A 16,419-nucleotide genomic window follows, 5' to 3' on the forward strand; every position below is an offset into this window, starting at 1 on the left:
AAATCTCTATACCTGTCTGTCACTGACTCGGTTTCTCTCTCTCTCTCTCTCTCTCTCTCTCTCTCTCTCTCTCTCTCTCTCTCTCTCTCTCTCTCTCTCTCTCTCTCTCTCTATCTCTATCTCTATCTCTGTCAGTCTTTCTCTAGCCTTCTTATTCTGTTATTCCCCCCCCCCGCTTGCTCAACATTTCTCTGCGCACCTCTCTGCAGAATGCGCAGTGCTGTCTGTTACATGACATTCGCCGACCAATCACACGTCGGATCTCACATTCGTAGAATTAGACTGACCAATCGGGGAGGAGTAGGGCGGGCTCTATCGTCCCACCTACACTCAGTGACTAAAGCCAGTGTGTGCGTTTGTGTACGACGTGCGTATATCTATCTACGTGTGCGTTTGTGTTGATGTCTGTGGTTCATTAACCGGCTGCGTCAAGAGGAGAGAAACGTACACATCATGGTTTAAGACTGCCTGCTTAACGCCACATCCTCCATTTAACAGCGTCATCGGGACTCTGTCCTTTTCCGAAAGGGAGACGTTTTTTTCTGGCGCTGCAGGATTTTGGTGTCATGCATCCGAAGTGAGGCTCCTGTGTGGCTGATCCGGCCCCTAGCCGAACCGTCATCATGTCAGCTGCAGAGGGATCCAGTGAACAGGAGGATGGAGAGTACGCGAGGGCGGCTAAACGATTAAAAACCGAAGATAGGGAGATAGAGGAAGGAGAGGAGGAGGGGGAGGAGGAGGAGGAGGTGGAGGAGGGAGAAGACTCGGACTCGGACATTTGGCTGCCCGGTAACGGGAACACAGGGGCGGACAAACGGACACGATGGAGCTCGAGTCAGTCCGGCCCTGGAAAGAGGGTAAGGAGGCGTGTGTGTGTGTGCGTGTGTGCGTGCGTGTGCGTGCGTGAGAGAGAGAGCGAGAGAAAGAGAGAGAGCGTGCGCGCTGTTATCATGCCATCTCTTTGACGTTCCTTCTACAGACATGCTGTCAGTGCTTTTCTATTGTTACCGTTCTAAATTCCATTCTAGACAGCGTGCGTGTGCGCGCGCACGCGCGTGATAGTGAGCGTTTTCTCCATCAGGTGCGTGTGACCTGTGATACGTATGCATGTACCCCTCACGCATATTAGCTGTTACACACACACACACACACACACACACTTGCTTGCTGGTTGTCCATCGTGTCCGATGATGACCATATTCTCCTATTTGTGAGTCCTTTGGTGGCTGAATAGTCTGATCCTGGATGCACAGTTGCGGTTGCAGACCGGGCATGTAAAAGTGGTGCTGGAGGGGGGCAGGGCAGGGGTAGCTTTGCGAGCTACACGGTGTTGTGTGTGTGCTGGTTTTCCATATACTTCACTCCCTCTGAGACGCTAGTGCGCCAGGTTGTGCGGCAGGAAGCAAGTTCCTCCAAAGAAGAAAGAAGAGGGGTTGATCTGGCACACACACACACACACACACACGCACACACACACACACACACACAAAAGCGGTAACAGTGAAATAGAATTGTCTATTTAAGGATGTACATTTATGCATGTCGGTGATTGGCTAACAGCATGACGTCATCTATAGTGTTGTGAGACGACTGCAACAGGGAGTGTGTTGATGAGATGCAGGTTATCAAACAAGAAGGTGATCAGGTTTCCATATGGTTTAGAAGATTGTTTCTGTTTTAGCAAATATGTTGTTATATTGTGAGTAAATGACTTGAGATCTGCAAGGTAGCTTTCAAACCAAATCAAGTCAGTTTTATTTGTATAGCCCGTTATCACAAATTACAAATTTGCCGTGGTGGGCTTCATAGCAATACCACATCCTGTCCTTAGACCCTCACATCGCATAAGGAACAACTCCCTAAAACAATACCTTAAACAGGGAGAAAAAATTGGAAGACACCTCAGGGAGAGCAACAGAGGAGGGATCTCTCTCCCAAGATGGACAACATGCAATGGATGTTGTGTTTACACAATTTACAGACTAAAACACCGAACGAGGATAACAGAATTATAATGGAATAATAAGAAATATGAAGAATATGATGAGGAGGATGCCAAGCAGTGTCCAGATGCCACTGGAACAGCCCAGGACCTGAGCCACGCAACCACCATCACCATGTAGACCTGACAGGAGGACAGACTACACATACACACAGAGGAGACTTGCATCACACCATTCACATACACGGGAGAAGAGACAAGAAAAAAAAACATTAGTCACACATCTGAGAGAAGGATATAACACTGAAACAGGATAACAAAATTTTATGGGTTTGAAAGAAAATATGATGAGGGGGATGCCAAGCAGTGTCCAGGTGGCAACCACTATCACCACGGAGACCTGGGAGGTGGACAGACTACACATGCACAGAGGAGACTCACATCACACCATTCACACACACACACACACACACACACACACACACACACACACACACACACACACACACACACACACACACACACACACACACACACACACACACAGAAGAAGAGACAGGAGAAGACATCATTCAGAGAGAGAAAAGACATGAGAGAGTAGAGAACAGTTTGCAGTAGTCTATAATCTATACTCTATAATCTTGTAGAATAGTGCTCGGTAAATTCATTGAGACCAAAACCGACCCGCTATGCAGTACAGGTTGTGAAGCACTCAACTTAAAGGCAACTAATTATAGGTTAAGGCCAAATGATGAGTTTTAAGTTTGGATTTAAAGGACTCAACAGGTTCTGATTGTTTGATGGCAGCAGGCAGGCTATTCCACAAGAATGGGGCCCAATAGGAAAAGGCCCTGCCACCAGATGACTTCTTTTTAACTCTGGCTACACACAGGAGCCCTGTATTTTGAGAGCAAGGAGCTCGAGATGGAATGTACAGTTTAAGTAGATCAGACAGATATGATGGGACAAGCCCATTTAGGATTTTATGTCAGCAGAACCACACTGAAGTCTGATCTAACATGGATAGGAAGCCAATGAAAGGAGGCAAGAATTGGTGTAATATGGTCAAATTTTCTAGTTGTAGTTAGGATTCTAGCTGCAGCATTTTTAGTAATCTGAAGACTTTTAGTACTAGCATGCAGCAGAACTGAAAACAGAACATTATAATAATCAAGTCTGGATGAAACAAATGCATGTCTTAGAGTCTCTGCATTAGCCATGGACAGGAAAGGCCGAATTTTAGCTGTTATGTAAGTGAAAAAAGATGGTCTTGGTGATTTCTTTAATTTGCTTATCAAAGGGAAGGCTCAGATCAAACATAACACCAACATTTTTAGCTGCCACACTTTGTGAAATCACAGAGTTGATTGTTATTGTTACTTGACAAATTGGTGTCTGTGTATCGCAGGGCCAACGACCAGCAGGAAATTTAGTGACATCCAATTTTTCACAGCAGCCAAGCCAGCCTCTAAATTAGTCATTTGAGTATGATCATCAGCCCTCATAGGCACATACAGCTGAGTATCATCCACATATCAATGGACATTTATTCCATGACTATGTATAATTTGGCCAAGAGGTGAAATATGAAGAGAGAAAAGCAGAGGGCTAAGAACTGAGCCCAGAGTTATGCCATATTTAACATCAGAGAATTTTGAGATAATATTATTACAGCAGACACAATGTGTTCTTCCAGATAAGTAGAACTTGAACCAATAGAGAGCTAAGCCAGAGAAGCCAAAATTACAATTTATTCTGTCTAATAGTATACAGTGATCAATGGTGTCAAAAGCTGCACTGAGGTCCAGTAGTAGAAGTATGGAAGTGGAATCAGAGTCCATAGCTAGTAGAACATTGTTCACCACTTTGGTCAGAGCAGTTTCAGTGGAGTGACAGACCCTGAATGCCAATTGAAAAGGTTCATATGGATAGTTTTCTTCTATATGGGTCAAACGTTGTTGATACAAAACTCTCTCTAGTACTTGAGAAAATAATGGAAGATTAGAGACTGATTGACAGTTATAAAGAGACCCTGGATTGAGGTGTGGTTTTGTTTTTTTGTTTTTTTAAGTAGAGGTTTAACCACAGCTGTCTGAAAACTGCTGGGAACAATGCCAGTAGTAAGTGATAAATTAACAATTTCTAGCATTGTAGGTCTCAGGAAAGGCCAGAGGGCTTTAAAAAGTTTTGCTGGTAAAGTGTCAAGTAGGCAAGTAGTTGGTTTAGAAGCTGACACAAGCTTTGTCAAAGTATCAATAGAGATAGTCTCAAAAGCTGTAATAACAGGGACTATCAGAGACTCATTGTATAAATATGAATTTGGTAAGACAGAATCTGCAGGAGTAGTTGGAGTTCAATAACTAATTTTGTTAATAATCTCATAAAATGTATTGCAGAAAAAGTCTAGAAATTCACTCTGGGGGTGACTTCCCACCTGCCGTCCAGTGACTGTGGGAATAGGCTCCAGCAATCTGTGACCCCAATTGGGATAAACGGCTTGGATAATGGATGGATGGAAGTCTAGAAATTCATAGGCCTTGAATGGTGAGCAGCTAATAGCTGCTTTTTAGTATATTTAGATAAAGTGTCAAAGAGAAATCTGGGGTTATATTTATTAGTATTAAGTGAGAGAGATATGCTGCTTTTGCAGCTGATAAAGCACGCTTGTATTTCAATAAACACTCATGCCAAGATAGGTAAAAAACGTAAAATTTTGATTTTCGCCATTTACATTCCAGTCTCCTGCAGGCTGGCTTAAGAGCACGTGTCTTGTCGTTAAACCATGGTGGAGGCCTCTTTAGTCGCTTAGCTCTGGAAGTGAGAGGTGCAACTGAATTGAGGAAACTAGAGAGGGCCAAATTTAAGTTGCTAGCCCGCGACCCTGAGAGCAGGATAAGTGGTTCAGATAATGGATGGATGGATGGATGGATAGTGAAATTTTCAACAGAATCAGTCTCTACAGTGAAAGGAGCCAAGACATCAGGCAGCTGCTGGCCAAATGCAGCTACAGTGGATTGACCAATGTGACGAGTGGCAATTATATCTGTGTCGACATTAATAAGACAGACCAAAAATGCTTCAAATTTGATGACAAAATGATCTGAGACAACATAAGGTTGGCAAGACATTCAGATCAGAAACGGCTATCCCTTTAGATAAAACCAAATCAAGGGTGTTACGGCTGCAATGAGTCGATTCCTGAACAAACTGAGCGAACGCAAAAGTATAAACTAGCGCCAGAAAGGCTTTATTTAGAGGCTCAGCAGCCTTATTCAGATGAATATTGAAATCACCAAGAATTAGAATCTCATCAGAATGAGTAACAATAAACACACAAATTCTCCAAATTCTTCAAGAAATAGTAAGAGCCAGGAAGTTCGATAGAGTATCACCATCTGGACTGAGCAGTGTCTGATCATGGCTGAGGGAGATGGACTTAGACTAAGAACCTCAAAAGATTGGAATTTAAATTCAAGTTTAGAATTTAGATGGAAAATAGACATATATTAAGGCAACACCCCCACCTTGTTTATTTCCCCCAGCTACATGGGCATAAGTATAATCGGGTGAGGAAGCTTCATTTAAGGGAAATTAAAACATTTGGTTTCAGCCATGTTTCACATAACCCAATCAAAATTCGAGATTCAAGAGTTTTATTTGTCACGTACACACAAGTACAAGTCCCGAGTGCAGTTAAATGAAAAAAGGTACAATCATATTAAAACTATGTTCAAGAATCAGATCATTTATTACTAAGGGTTTGGTAGATAGTGATCTGATATTTATGAAACCAAATATAAGCATCTTGTAGAAGTGATCAGTAGTAGGCAGAACTTTAGAGCTACCAATAGGTGAAATATTAATTGGAATGAGATACCTTGTATTATTAGTTGAACATTTTGAAGACCTACACTTTGGACGATATGTGGTCACAATTTTGATAACATTAGATGTTTGATCTGTAGTTCATTAGATACTTTGTTGCACATTTCACCACCACCAGTGGTATGAATGATTATTAGATTATTGTGATTCACACATTTAGGAGAGGAGAGCTTGGGAGCAATACTGGTGACAGGCATGGGTGCAAGTCCATGATTACTGGGATAGCATCCAGTGCTTTACCTGTGCCCCCGTCCATAGGGTTAATGGCTGTGTCAGGAAGGGCATCCGATGTACAATTTTGCCAAATCATTATGTGGATTGACAACACCATACCAGATTGCTCAAGGCTCCATACAGTTAAAATTGGCCACCATTGGTGCTGTGCCCTCACAGGGTACCAATGGAAACTGTAAAATCTGCTGTGGTGACCCTTTGAGAAATAGGGAACAAGCCAAAAGAAGAAGAAGAACAAGAAAAGAAGAAGAAGAAGAGAAAGGGGCAGCAGCTGCGATGGCAGCAGCAGCTTGGGAGCAATACAACAGGGTAGGGAGATGGTCTCAATGTTATAGACCAAGCTGTCAGTCTGACTATGAGAAGTTCCCTGACTAAGCATATTAATTAAACAGTTGACTCCACATCTGCACTAGGTTTAAACCTAGCAGGCTCTCTAATCACCTGCAACCTGCTGAATGATAAGTCCCAAGTCAAACAAAACATAGACCGCTATCTATATTGCTAGACAAACGAGCAGTGCCGTCCCCAGTAGGGTGACTGCCATCCGCTTTCAGCAGGTAAGGGCAGCCCCAGAAAGAAGGCCAGTTATCCTACAAATGTAGGATATATGTATGTAGCCTACAAAGCTGAATCGCTGCTCATTACAGTAATGAGCCAACCAGGGGTTCATTGAGGTGAGCCTCATCATCACCCCTCATCGGTAAGGGACCTGAGACAATTAATTGATGCTGACTCATCTTTCTGGCAAACTCGAGTGTCCTGACTAGGCTGGCTTTGGTGATCTCTGATTGCTTCATCCTAACATTATTGGTGCCGACATGAATAACAATGTTGCTGAAAGTAGTGGTTTTGTGTGCCTGGATTCCCTGTTTCTCCCTCTGTGATGCCAGCACCCCAACATTATCCTCTACGTCGGAGACTCTGGCACCGAGTAAAAAGTGAACCGAGGCTGGCGAAGCTAAATTGATATTGCAGGTAATGGGGTCTCCTATCACTAGCGTGTGTTGCTTTACTCTGTTGACAGGAGCAGGAGAGGCACGCTGGCTGATAGGACTACCAACAGGGCTGGTGAGGGGTGAAAACCAGTTTGCAGTCAGGAGAGGTGACTGCAGACCAGGCCACCCAACAGGTGGCTTGCTCGTGTGAGCGTTCCCATGCCGGTAAACAGAGACAAACTCCACCGCATCTGTTGATAAGGGTGAGCTAGTGCTAACAATAACAGGTCTGCGTTCAGGCCCAGGGCTAAGGTTACCTGGAGTGCCCGTCACGTCTAACGAGGAGAGTGGTGCTGTTGAGGATTAAGTGGAGGAAATAGAGTACGACACTGACTCTGAATGTATCTCTGTTAAAGACTGACAGTCACACTGTGGAGATCTGTACATGCTAGAGGAAATTAATGGTTTCCTAGATGAAACCTTTGGAAAATCTGTGAAAGTATCTGAGTATTTTCCAGGTACAGGAAAATTTATTAAAAGTGTGTTGACTTTGCAGAAAGCAGTTGGTGTTGATTTGTACATTATCAAACACCAATAAGAGCACTCAGGTCAGCAAACCAGATGCTCTTACATGTTCCCGAGATCCAGGCTTAAGAATAGGGGTGACAGAGCCTTTGCAGTTGCTGCCGTTGATCTCTGGAACAACTTACCAGTACACATAAGATCTGCTCAGACCCTAGAGACTTTTAAATCTTGGTTAAAGACCTACCTCTTCTCGCTGGCATTCAATTCAAGTTGAGCTTGACACCGTGATTTTATTGTGGAAATATACTTTTACTCTTGTGTTTTATTGTTTACATTTTAATTTCTTTATTTTACTATGTATTTTTTACATATATTTTTATATTCATATGTGTTACTTATTTTATATTGTTTTTTAAGCTTGTGCAGCACTTTGGTTCAACTGTGGTTGTTTTAAATGTGCTATATAAATAAACTTGACTTGACTTGTTAGATGAAAAAAATGTTTCTGCTTGTGAAAACATGTAACAGGTCTCAGAAAGATGCTTAAGACTAATGAAGGAAAAGGTTAAAAAAAGTTAAACACTTCATAAGTAAGGTCATGATGGGTGCATTGCACTGGGTAATCTTCCTCTTACTGTTTCCTCTTACTTTTTATATCCTCTCTCTCTCTCTCTCTCTCTCAGATTCACATCTGCCAACCTCTACGCATTCTGCGTAGTCATCCGCATTTTGAGACCAAAATTCGCGACCACCAGTTGATAGTCCAAAATACAGAAAGCAGCTGCCTTTAAAATAAATGCTTGGCCGCTCTGATGGCGGAGCGGAATAGACCGCTGTTCTGGCAACCCGCTCGTCACGTGGCTGAGAGGTTCGTATCCCAGACTCGCCGTAACCGGTCACGGCGAGAGCGTCCACGGGGTAAGGCATTCATTAGGCCACCCTTTCCCGAGGGATAGTGGGTGTACGTCGGTGTAGTGTTCGGGGACTCGTCGTTCTCTAGCGACCCCTCTGGCCCATCCGGGCGCCTGCAGCCAAGCAACCGAAAACATTCTTCCTATGTCTCCTTCGCGGCCTGAAGGGAATGCAATCCATGCGAGGCTTCAGCGTGTAAAATAGCGAGAGCAGCCGACACGAGCTTGAAGGAAGCTGGTGTTACGCCTATCTCCTTCCTGTAGAAACGTCAGCCAGGGGAGTTTTTCGACAACAGTTCCGGCCATATGCCATTGGGTTAATCGGGTGGGATAAGGGGAAAAAATAGAAATAAATTTATAAAATAAATAAATAAAAATAAATGCTTGAGTGATTTTAGGCCTCAGTAAAACTTTTTAGTTTAGTTTGGGCTTCAAACTGATTTTTTTTTTTACTCGACGCAAGCCTACTAACATGGTGAACAGTCATGAATCCCAGTGATTGGCGGTTTTGTTTTTTGATTTCAGTATTCAATAAATGAGTGTTTTTTCACAATGTACTGTGTGATGTGTTTTTTTCAGCGTTTACTTTCAGCAAACACAAAAAATGTGCTGTATGCGCGCATGCAAAAAGGACTACTAATTTTTTTCTTTAGGGTTGGCAAGTCTGCAGATTGGACTTTTTTATTTTTTTTGCAGGAAATTCACAGCGACAAAGAGAATTAGATAGACTGGGGTTTGTGGTGGAAGGGTCTTGTGGGACTAATTTCTTTGCTGGTGTAGCCATTTTCTTTTCTCCAGGGCTTGATGTTGATATTGTAACCTATTTTCTGGACTTGTCTGTTAGTGATTTTAAGTTCCTGTTATAAGCTGTTGCCACAGTATATGCCTTGAGCTCTTATTTTGAAGGCTGAAGAGAGAGTGGAAGTGCTGTACGCAGTGTTGTTGCTGTGGAGTTCTGTTGGGGAAGAATCCAAATAAAGTGGTCCTTGTGTGAAAGTGGAGCCTCCGTATTTATTATTTTATAGTTTCATACCGTATAGGTGACATCAACAAACCCTCGGTTACGTTGGTGGTAATAATCCACAGAGACCAGTCAGACAGATCCATTACGGACATTTTTTTTTAAAGTCAAATCAAATTTTCTCATGAGAGAGTTATTTGACATTTGTAAACTGTACAATTTTGATGTTGGAATTATATCATTAGATCAAGAGAAAGTGTTTGATAGGGTTGACCATGATTTTCTTTTTCCACTTTAAGAGCTTTTGGTTTTGGAGGTAGTTTTGCGTCACTGCTGGCTTTATTGTATATGGAAGCCTTCTGTTTGGTGAAAGTGTGTGGTGGGCTGAGCTGACCTGTACAGGTTCAGAGAGGCATTAGAGACGGGTGTCCTATCTCTGGACAGTTATGCTCATTAGCTATTGAGCCTCTTCTGAATAGATTAAGATTCAGGCTATAGGGTGTCTGGGTAGCATAGCGGTCTATTCCGTTGCCTACTAACACAAGGATCGCCAGTTCGAATCCCCGTGTTGCCTCCGGCTTGGTCGGGCATCCCTACAGACACAATTGGCCGTGTCTGCGGGTGGGAAGCCGGATGTGGGTATGTGTCCTGGTTGATGCACTAGCGCCTCCTCTGGTCAGTCGGGGCGCCTCTTGGGGGGGGGGGGCTGGGGGAATAGCGTGATCCTCCCACACGCTACGTCCCCCTGGTGAAACTCCTCACTGTCAGGCTGGCAGTGAGGCTGGCAACTCCACATGTATTGGAGGAGGCATGTGGTAGTCTGCAGCCCTTCCCAGATTGGCACTGGGTGTGGAGCAAAGACCAGGATGGCTCGAAAGAGTGGGGTAATTGGCCAGGTACAATTGGGGAGAAAAGGGGGGGGGAATCCAAGAAAAAATAAAAATAAAAGAATCAGGCCATTGAGACTTGTGCTACCAGGGTTGCCTCAGTGCCCCCCGCTGGTGGTGTCAGCTTATGCTGATGACATTACTGTGTTTGTCAGAAATCAGAGAGATGTGAGGTCCCTGGGTAGCAGTTTAGACATATATGAAAGGGCATCTTCAGCAAAAGTGAACTGGTAAAAAAGTGAAGTTCTGCAGGTTGAGCGGTGGGCAGACAAGAACAGGCCAAAGTTACCAGGAAACCTCAGATGGGGAAGGCAGGGTATGAAAATGTTGGGATTTTTTCTGGGAACAGAGGAGTTTCAGAGGAAGAACTGGGAGAGTGCTATGGAGAGAGTGTGTGCCAGACTGTCGAAATGGAAATTGCTGCTACCTCAGCTTTCCTAAAGGGGAAGGGTCCTGATCGTCAATAACTTGGTTGCCTCAACCCTTTGGCACAGTCTGATAGTCTTACCTTCACTAAGAGGCCTGATTGAACGAATTCAGAGGGCAGTTGTGGATTTCTTTTGGTCAGGACAGCACTGGCTGAGATCAGCGATACTGTACCTGCTGGGACAGGAGAGAGGACAGGGCCTGGTAGACATTGAACCACGGATCACAGCCTTCAGGCTGCAGACACCTCAGAGACTGCTTTACAGCTTTGGCCTGCCATGGACAGATACTACCTGTTTGCTGCTAAGGAGAGCTGGATGCCTAGGATATGACAAACACTTTTTCCTGCTTTGGCTCCAGTCCATGGATTTAACTGTCATGACGCCTTTTTACCAGTCTGTCTTACAGGCATGGCAGGTTTTAACATTCAATCGGGAAGCTGTGATGAAACCGTGGTTGTGGCTCTTTAAGGGGCCTTTGTTTGGAAACAGTTTCATCACCTCTCAGGTTTTGTCTTCTGTTGGCCTGAGATCCAGACTGAGAGAGGCTGGCTGTGTTAAGATGGGTCATCTCATGAAGACATCCGTCACCCATCTAGCTGAACTGCTAAACATCAGATCCAACAGACTGCTGCTCAGGCTGGTGAAGGTGGTCTATGCTTCCCTGCCAGAAGCCCTCACAGCATTTGATTAAGACTGTACTCTATCTGACCAATGAGATAATGATTATGAGTATGCCTTTCCTTCCCAAGCTGTCTCCCCTGCTGTGAGACAGTGGCAAGATAAGGAGGACATCCTGCTGTCTCTAAAGACCCTAGAGTTGGGAAACTGAGATTTTACAGAAAAAAGCAGCCTCTTATATCAGCGTGATGGTTTTAAACTTGCGCTCCCTGGCAGGGGGGAAGGTGTCGTGGTGGACAGAGTTTTTTTTTGGTGTGGGATCGTCTCTGATCCAACTGTTGTTGGTCCTTGTACAAGCCTCCCGTTAATAAGCGGACAGGTGACCTCCAGTGGAGGATAGTACATGGGGCCATGGCTACAAACTGGTATCTGGTGCACCTCAACCCTGGCACAGGGTACAGCTGTCCTTTCTGCTTGCAGACAGAAACAATATACCATCTGTTTATTCATTGTTCCAGACTGGTCAGACTATTCAGCCCACAACAGACATGGTTTCAGGGCTTAGGAGAAAATGTTCTTTTCGTCTTTTTATCTGTGTTCCACACTACTCTGCAAAGAAAGAAAAGAATTTCATTTCAGGACTGGCCAAATAAGCTATTTAGAAAACAAGGAAAAACCGTGTGAGGGGCGAGGGGTCAGAAGACGTGGTTCTGATGCTGACTGGGCTGCGGGGCAGCTTGGCTCAGAGTGGAGTTGGACTTTTACAGACTGACAAAAAAAGACAGGGGTTCTTGTGAACCCTTGGGGTGAGCAGGATGTGCTGTGTTCAGCCAGAGAGAACTCTAGTTCTGAATATCTGGGTTTTTTCCTTTAGTATTTTGTTTTGGGTTTTTGAATGAATTTGGTTTGCTGTAATTTTTAATGACGGAAAACTTGTGTAAACGGAACCGGATAGAAATAAAGATCTGTTTTAAAATGAGAAAATTCTCTCTCATGAGGAACTGCATGTCTGTCTTACTAGATGGGCGTAACAGTGGGTTTTTGTTAAACCCAGTGCTAAAGTCATGGAGAGATGGAGATGGAGATGATTAAACCTCAATCAAAATGATGAACATGAGTCAGAGCACTGAGTATAAAGGCTGTTAAATCAACACCGCACTATTCTTTATTTGGGAACAGAAAGAGATCGCCTTAACTTGTTTGAATACGCACACGTACACAGGAGCTTTCCCCTTATCAACTAAGAGATTTATTAACTAATAAAAAAGAAATAAAACAGCTAAATGAAGACAATAATGGAAAGAATGAGGGATGGAGGAACGGATGAACAGAGTGATGCAGTAGTTTCTGAATGTATGACGAATACTCGTGACTGACGATGAAGAAAACCAGTTCAGACAGCGGGTGAGGGTATTTTGAGTGCAAAGGAGGTAAAGTAAACAAAATAACTATGAGAGAACTAACAAGAGATAGAACAGACAATGAAAAGGGATGAATTTAATTCTGTGTGAACTGGTGAACCAACACAGTGGTGTCGACCAACCAGCCCATATGTCGTCTATTTCTACTGGTATGGTGAGGGCTTAACGTTCAAACAGTCCACTCGACAGAACTGTAGTGAAGCTGGAGGCCATGACACAATCTCAGACGTCAACACAAGTTTGGTTTCATGAATACAAATTCCAAAGGCTGGCTCAGCTTTACATGTGGGTTATGGCTGAGTGGAGCGTAAGTGATGGTGTGTTGAAGGTGTAAAACTGAAATGCCACCGAGGTTCACATGGACCCAAGTCACTCTGATGACACTCCAGCCCGCAGTCCGCTTCCTGTATGAGACAGGAAGGGATAACCTGCTGTGTGTGCATGTGTGTGTGTGTGTGTGTGTGTGTGTGTGTGTGGTAATATTAACCTGATGTAGTCTGACTGTGCACGCTCTGGAAACAGACCACAACACTGACACCAGCCTTATACTGAATATAAGACTGCTCCCTTCATTATGGTTGAGTCTTGATTATGGTCTGTCTCGTCCATTGGGTCTCAATCAGGCCCTCAGATAGCACACTAGAAAAAATAATCTGCTGGTTTAACTTAAAAAAAGTAAGGCAACATGTACACTCTAGTTGAGAGTACTCAGAAAAGGACTAGTAATAGGTTGCCTTACTCTAAGTTAAACCAGCAGATTTCTATTCTAGCAGGTAGGTCATTATATTCACTTCGCGTTAACGTTATTAAACGTCTGATTAGGGAGGTTTTTACAGCTGGAGAGGTTTTTTTTACACCTCCAGCCGATCTGTACTATCTTTGGTTTCCATCATGCAGTCACGTTTCTTTACCCGCAACCTCTGGAGAGTGACTTTGGTGCTGCTGGCGAGGGATGATTAATCCCTGTAATGCTGTAATGTGAGAAGCTGATCGCCGAAGGGTTTTGTATTTATAGCCGAACACATCAGATGGACAATGCCAACGCAGAGCCAAAGTGGTTACAGATGGATGCTCTGTGAAATATGAGTAATGTAGAGTAATGGCCAGTGTGTACATGTACAGCTCAGTAACCCGTATGCACAAGTCAGTGACTCGAAAACATTCCTACAAGACTCGACACTAAACTGGGTGCATTTCACCAGCATACAGCAAAGCCATTATTAGTAAGAACTGGTTGAACACACTAAAAGATGGCTATGTCGTCTTTTCGATGCAAAAAAACTCATCACGGCAAGAGAAACAGCAGTTCTAGTTACAACTTGAAGGCGTATGTAACTTGGATAGATGTGATAAACTGAGATTTTATTTGCCATAGATTAGGGGCTGTAATGTTTGGTATTCTTAAATTGTTTTTTTTACTGTGTCTTGGTTGGTGTGTAATGTCAGTTATGTTAGCTTGGATGTTGTCTGTGGCAGTCAGAAAGCCTTTATTTGTAGAAACAATAAATTATTTAAAGTTGCCCTTCTCCACTTGAACAGTCTCTTTCTCTCTCTCTCTCTCTCTCTCTCTCTCTCTCTCTCTCTCTCTCTCTCTCTCTCTCTCTCTCTCTCTCTCTCTCTCTCTCTCACACACACACACACCTACAGACACATTACCTTTTCACTTTCTGTGCTAGCTGAATGATTCAGTTCATTGTGCATCAGGACTTTATTCTTGCTAACAGTGTCAAGGCTGCTCCCGGTTCCGGCCACTCCAGCCCTGTTTTCCACGTCTTGTGTCTTGTCCTGCTCTGACAACACCGTCCCAAAGCTGTTGTTGATTATTCAGTCAAGTTTCTCTCTTTCTTTTCTTTTTTTAGATTTTTCTCCTTTTTTCTCCCCAGTTGTACTTGACCAATTACCCCACTCTTCCGAGCCGTCCCGGTTGCTGCTCCACCCCTTCTGCCGATCCGGGAAGGGCTGCAGACTACCACATGCCTCCTCCGATACATGTGGAGTCGCCAGCTGCTATTCGCGCTATTCCCCCCAGTTCCCCCTCCTCCCCGAACAGGCGCCCTGACTGATCAGAGTAGGCGCTAGAGCAGCGACCAGGACACATACTCACATCTGGCTTCCCACCCGCAGACACAACCAGTTGTGTCTCTAGGGACGCCTGACCAATCCGGAGGTAACACGGGGATTCGAATCGACGACCCCCATGTTGGTAGGCAACGGAATAGATCGCCACGCCACCCTCAATCAGGTTTCTGAGTATTTAAGTTTGGCTGTTTAGCTCATTCATTGTCAGAGCGTACCGTTTCTCTACCGTGTTCTTGTCATGTGTCTTCCTGATACCCTCATGTTTCCTACCAGTAAACCTTCAGTTTAACCTTTTGCATTTGGGTCCTCAATCCCTGCTCCCGCCGTGACAAACGGTCCTAATACAGATTTTATTTTGTTTAAATAAAAAAGAAACTGTGTTTTAAACAGAAAAATTTCCCAATGCAAATAACATTTTAAAGTGTCACACTTCATACAAAACTGATTTAACGTTCAGATTCTGCTAAAGCTCGTATCAGCAACTTAAACGAATGGCTTAGTGAAACCACTAGCCCATCAACAATGTTTGAACAGAGGGTGTCGTGTTTTATATGATTCGAAATTCGCAAAAAAAAAAAATCTGTTTTTTTGTTTTTGTTTATTGATGATATGCATACAGTTAGTTATTAGGGTTATACAGTAAGTTATTAGGGTGATGGATGTATGCAATACGTTCATGTACATGAACAAAACACACTTGACATCTTACAAGGTATTCCTGATGATTCTCTAGTGAAACAAGGGGCAGCACGTTTCCACGAAACAGATAAAAATCTAAATTTCCCCACGAAAACCAAATCACCTGTTCGTCCGTCAGCGGATCATCCGCTCACAAACTCTGTGAGAATCCATCCATCTGTTTTTGAGATCTCCTGCAGATGAACCACGGCCAAACACGTCCTTTCTGAACAGAGGTCAAGATAAGCTACAAGAGGCACAGGCCTTTATAGAAAACTGAGTTTTATTTCTGTGTGACAGGAACACGGAGACGATGCCCATCGCATCTCTCCTAGTCCAGTGGTCCACGTCAGGGGTCTGTGTGAGGCGGTGGTGGAGGCCGACCTAGTGGATGCTTTGGAGAAGTTCGGACCCATATGGTGAGTCAACAACCCCTGTCTTGTAGAATTAGATGTAAAAGAACGGTTGTGTCGTAAAGCTTTAATCCGTGATTCCCCCCCCCTTAATAACTGTTTATTGTCTCCATGTGTATGATGGAGTCAGGGTCCATAATCCTACCAGGCATCTTCACCATGGCTGGAGACACGCTCCAGTCTCTGTATACTGCTGTTGAAATGTTTTGAATGGGTAGAACGAACACTGGTGTAGGGGCAAACACGTACCAGTTGGAAACAACTCCAGCAAGAGAAAAGACTGAAACATGATGTTGTTTGCTCCTAAATGAAGGTTGAAATGGGATGTTGGAGTAGTGCAGCAGACTAATACTTTCACAGCCCAGCACTGAGGTTGTCGGTTTGAGTCCCAGCATTGCGGCGATTCAGCTAGGTGTTATGGGGAACATAAATGGAGGCGTTTGACACTGGCCCTGCCCCCTCTTTACTAGCCCCACCCATGCTTTTTACTGGCCCCGCCCCT

At 44.0% G+C, this 16,419-nt stretch overlaps 1 protein-coding gene across 1 annotated transcript in view; it reads left to right on the forward strand.

Annotated features, from left to right (window-relative positions):
- Positions 1 to 373: 373 nt before the first annotated feature.
- LOC130122848 (heterogeneous nuclear ribonucleoprotein L-like) overlaps positions 374 to 16,419 on the forward strand; it is a 45,543-nt gene continuing 29,497 nt past the window's right edge. The window contains exons 1-2 of the mRNA XM_056291891.1: positions 374 to 857; positions 15,805 to 15,923. Coding sequence (XP_056147866.1) covers positions 624 to 857; positions 15,805 to 15,923 — 353 coding nt within the window. The 5' untranslated portion in view covers positions 374 to 623. The remainder of the gene's footprint in view (positions 858 to 15,804; positions 15,924 to 16,419) is intronic.

Source organism: Lampris incognitus, chromosome 13, assembly GCF_029633865.1.
Source record: "Lampris incognitus isolate fLamInc1 chromosome 13, fLamInc1.hap2, whole genome shotgun sequence".
NCBI lineage: Eukaryota > Metazoa > Chordata > Actinopteri > Lampriformes > Lampridae > Lampris > Lampris incognitus.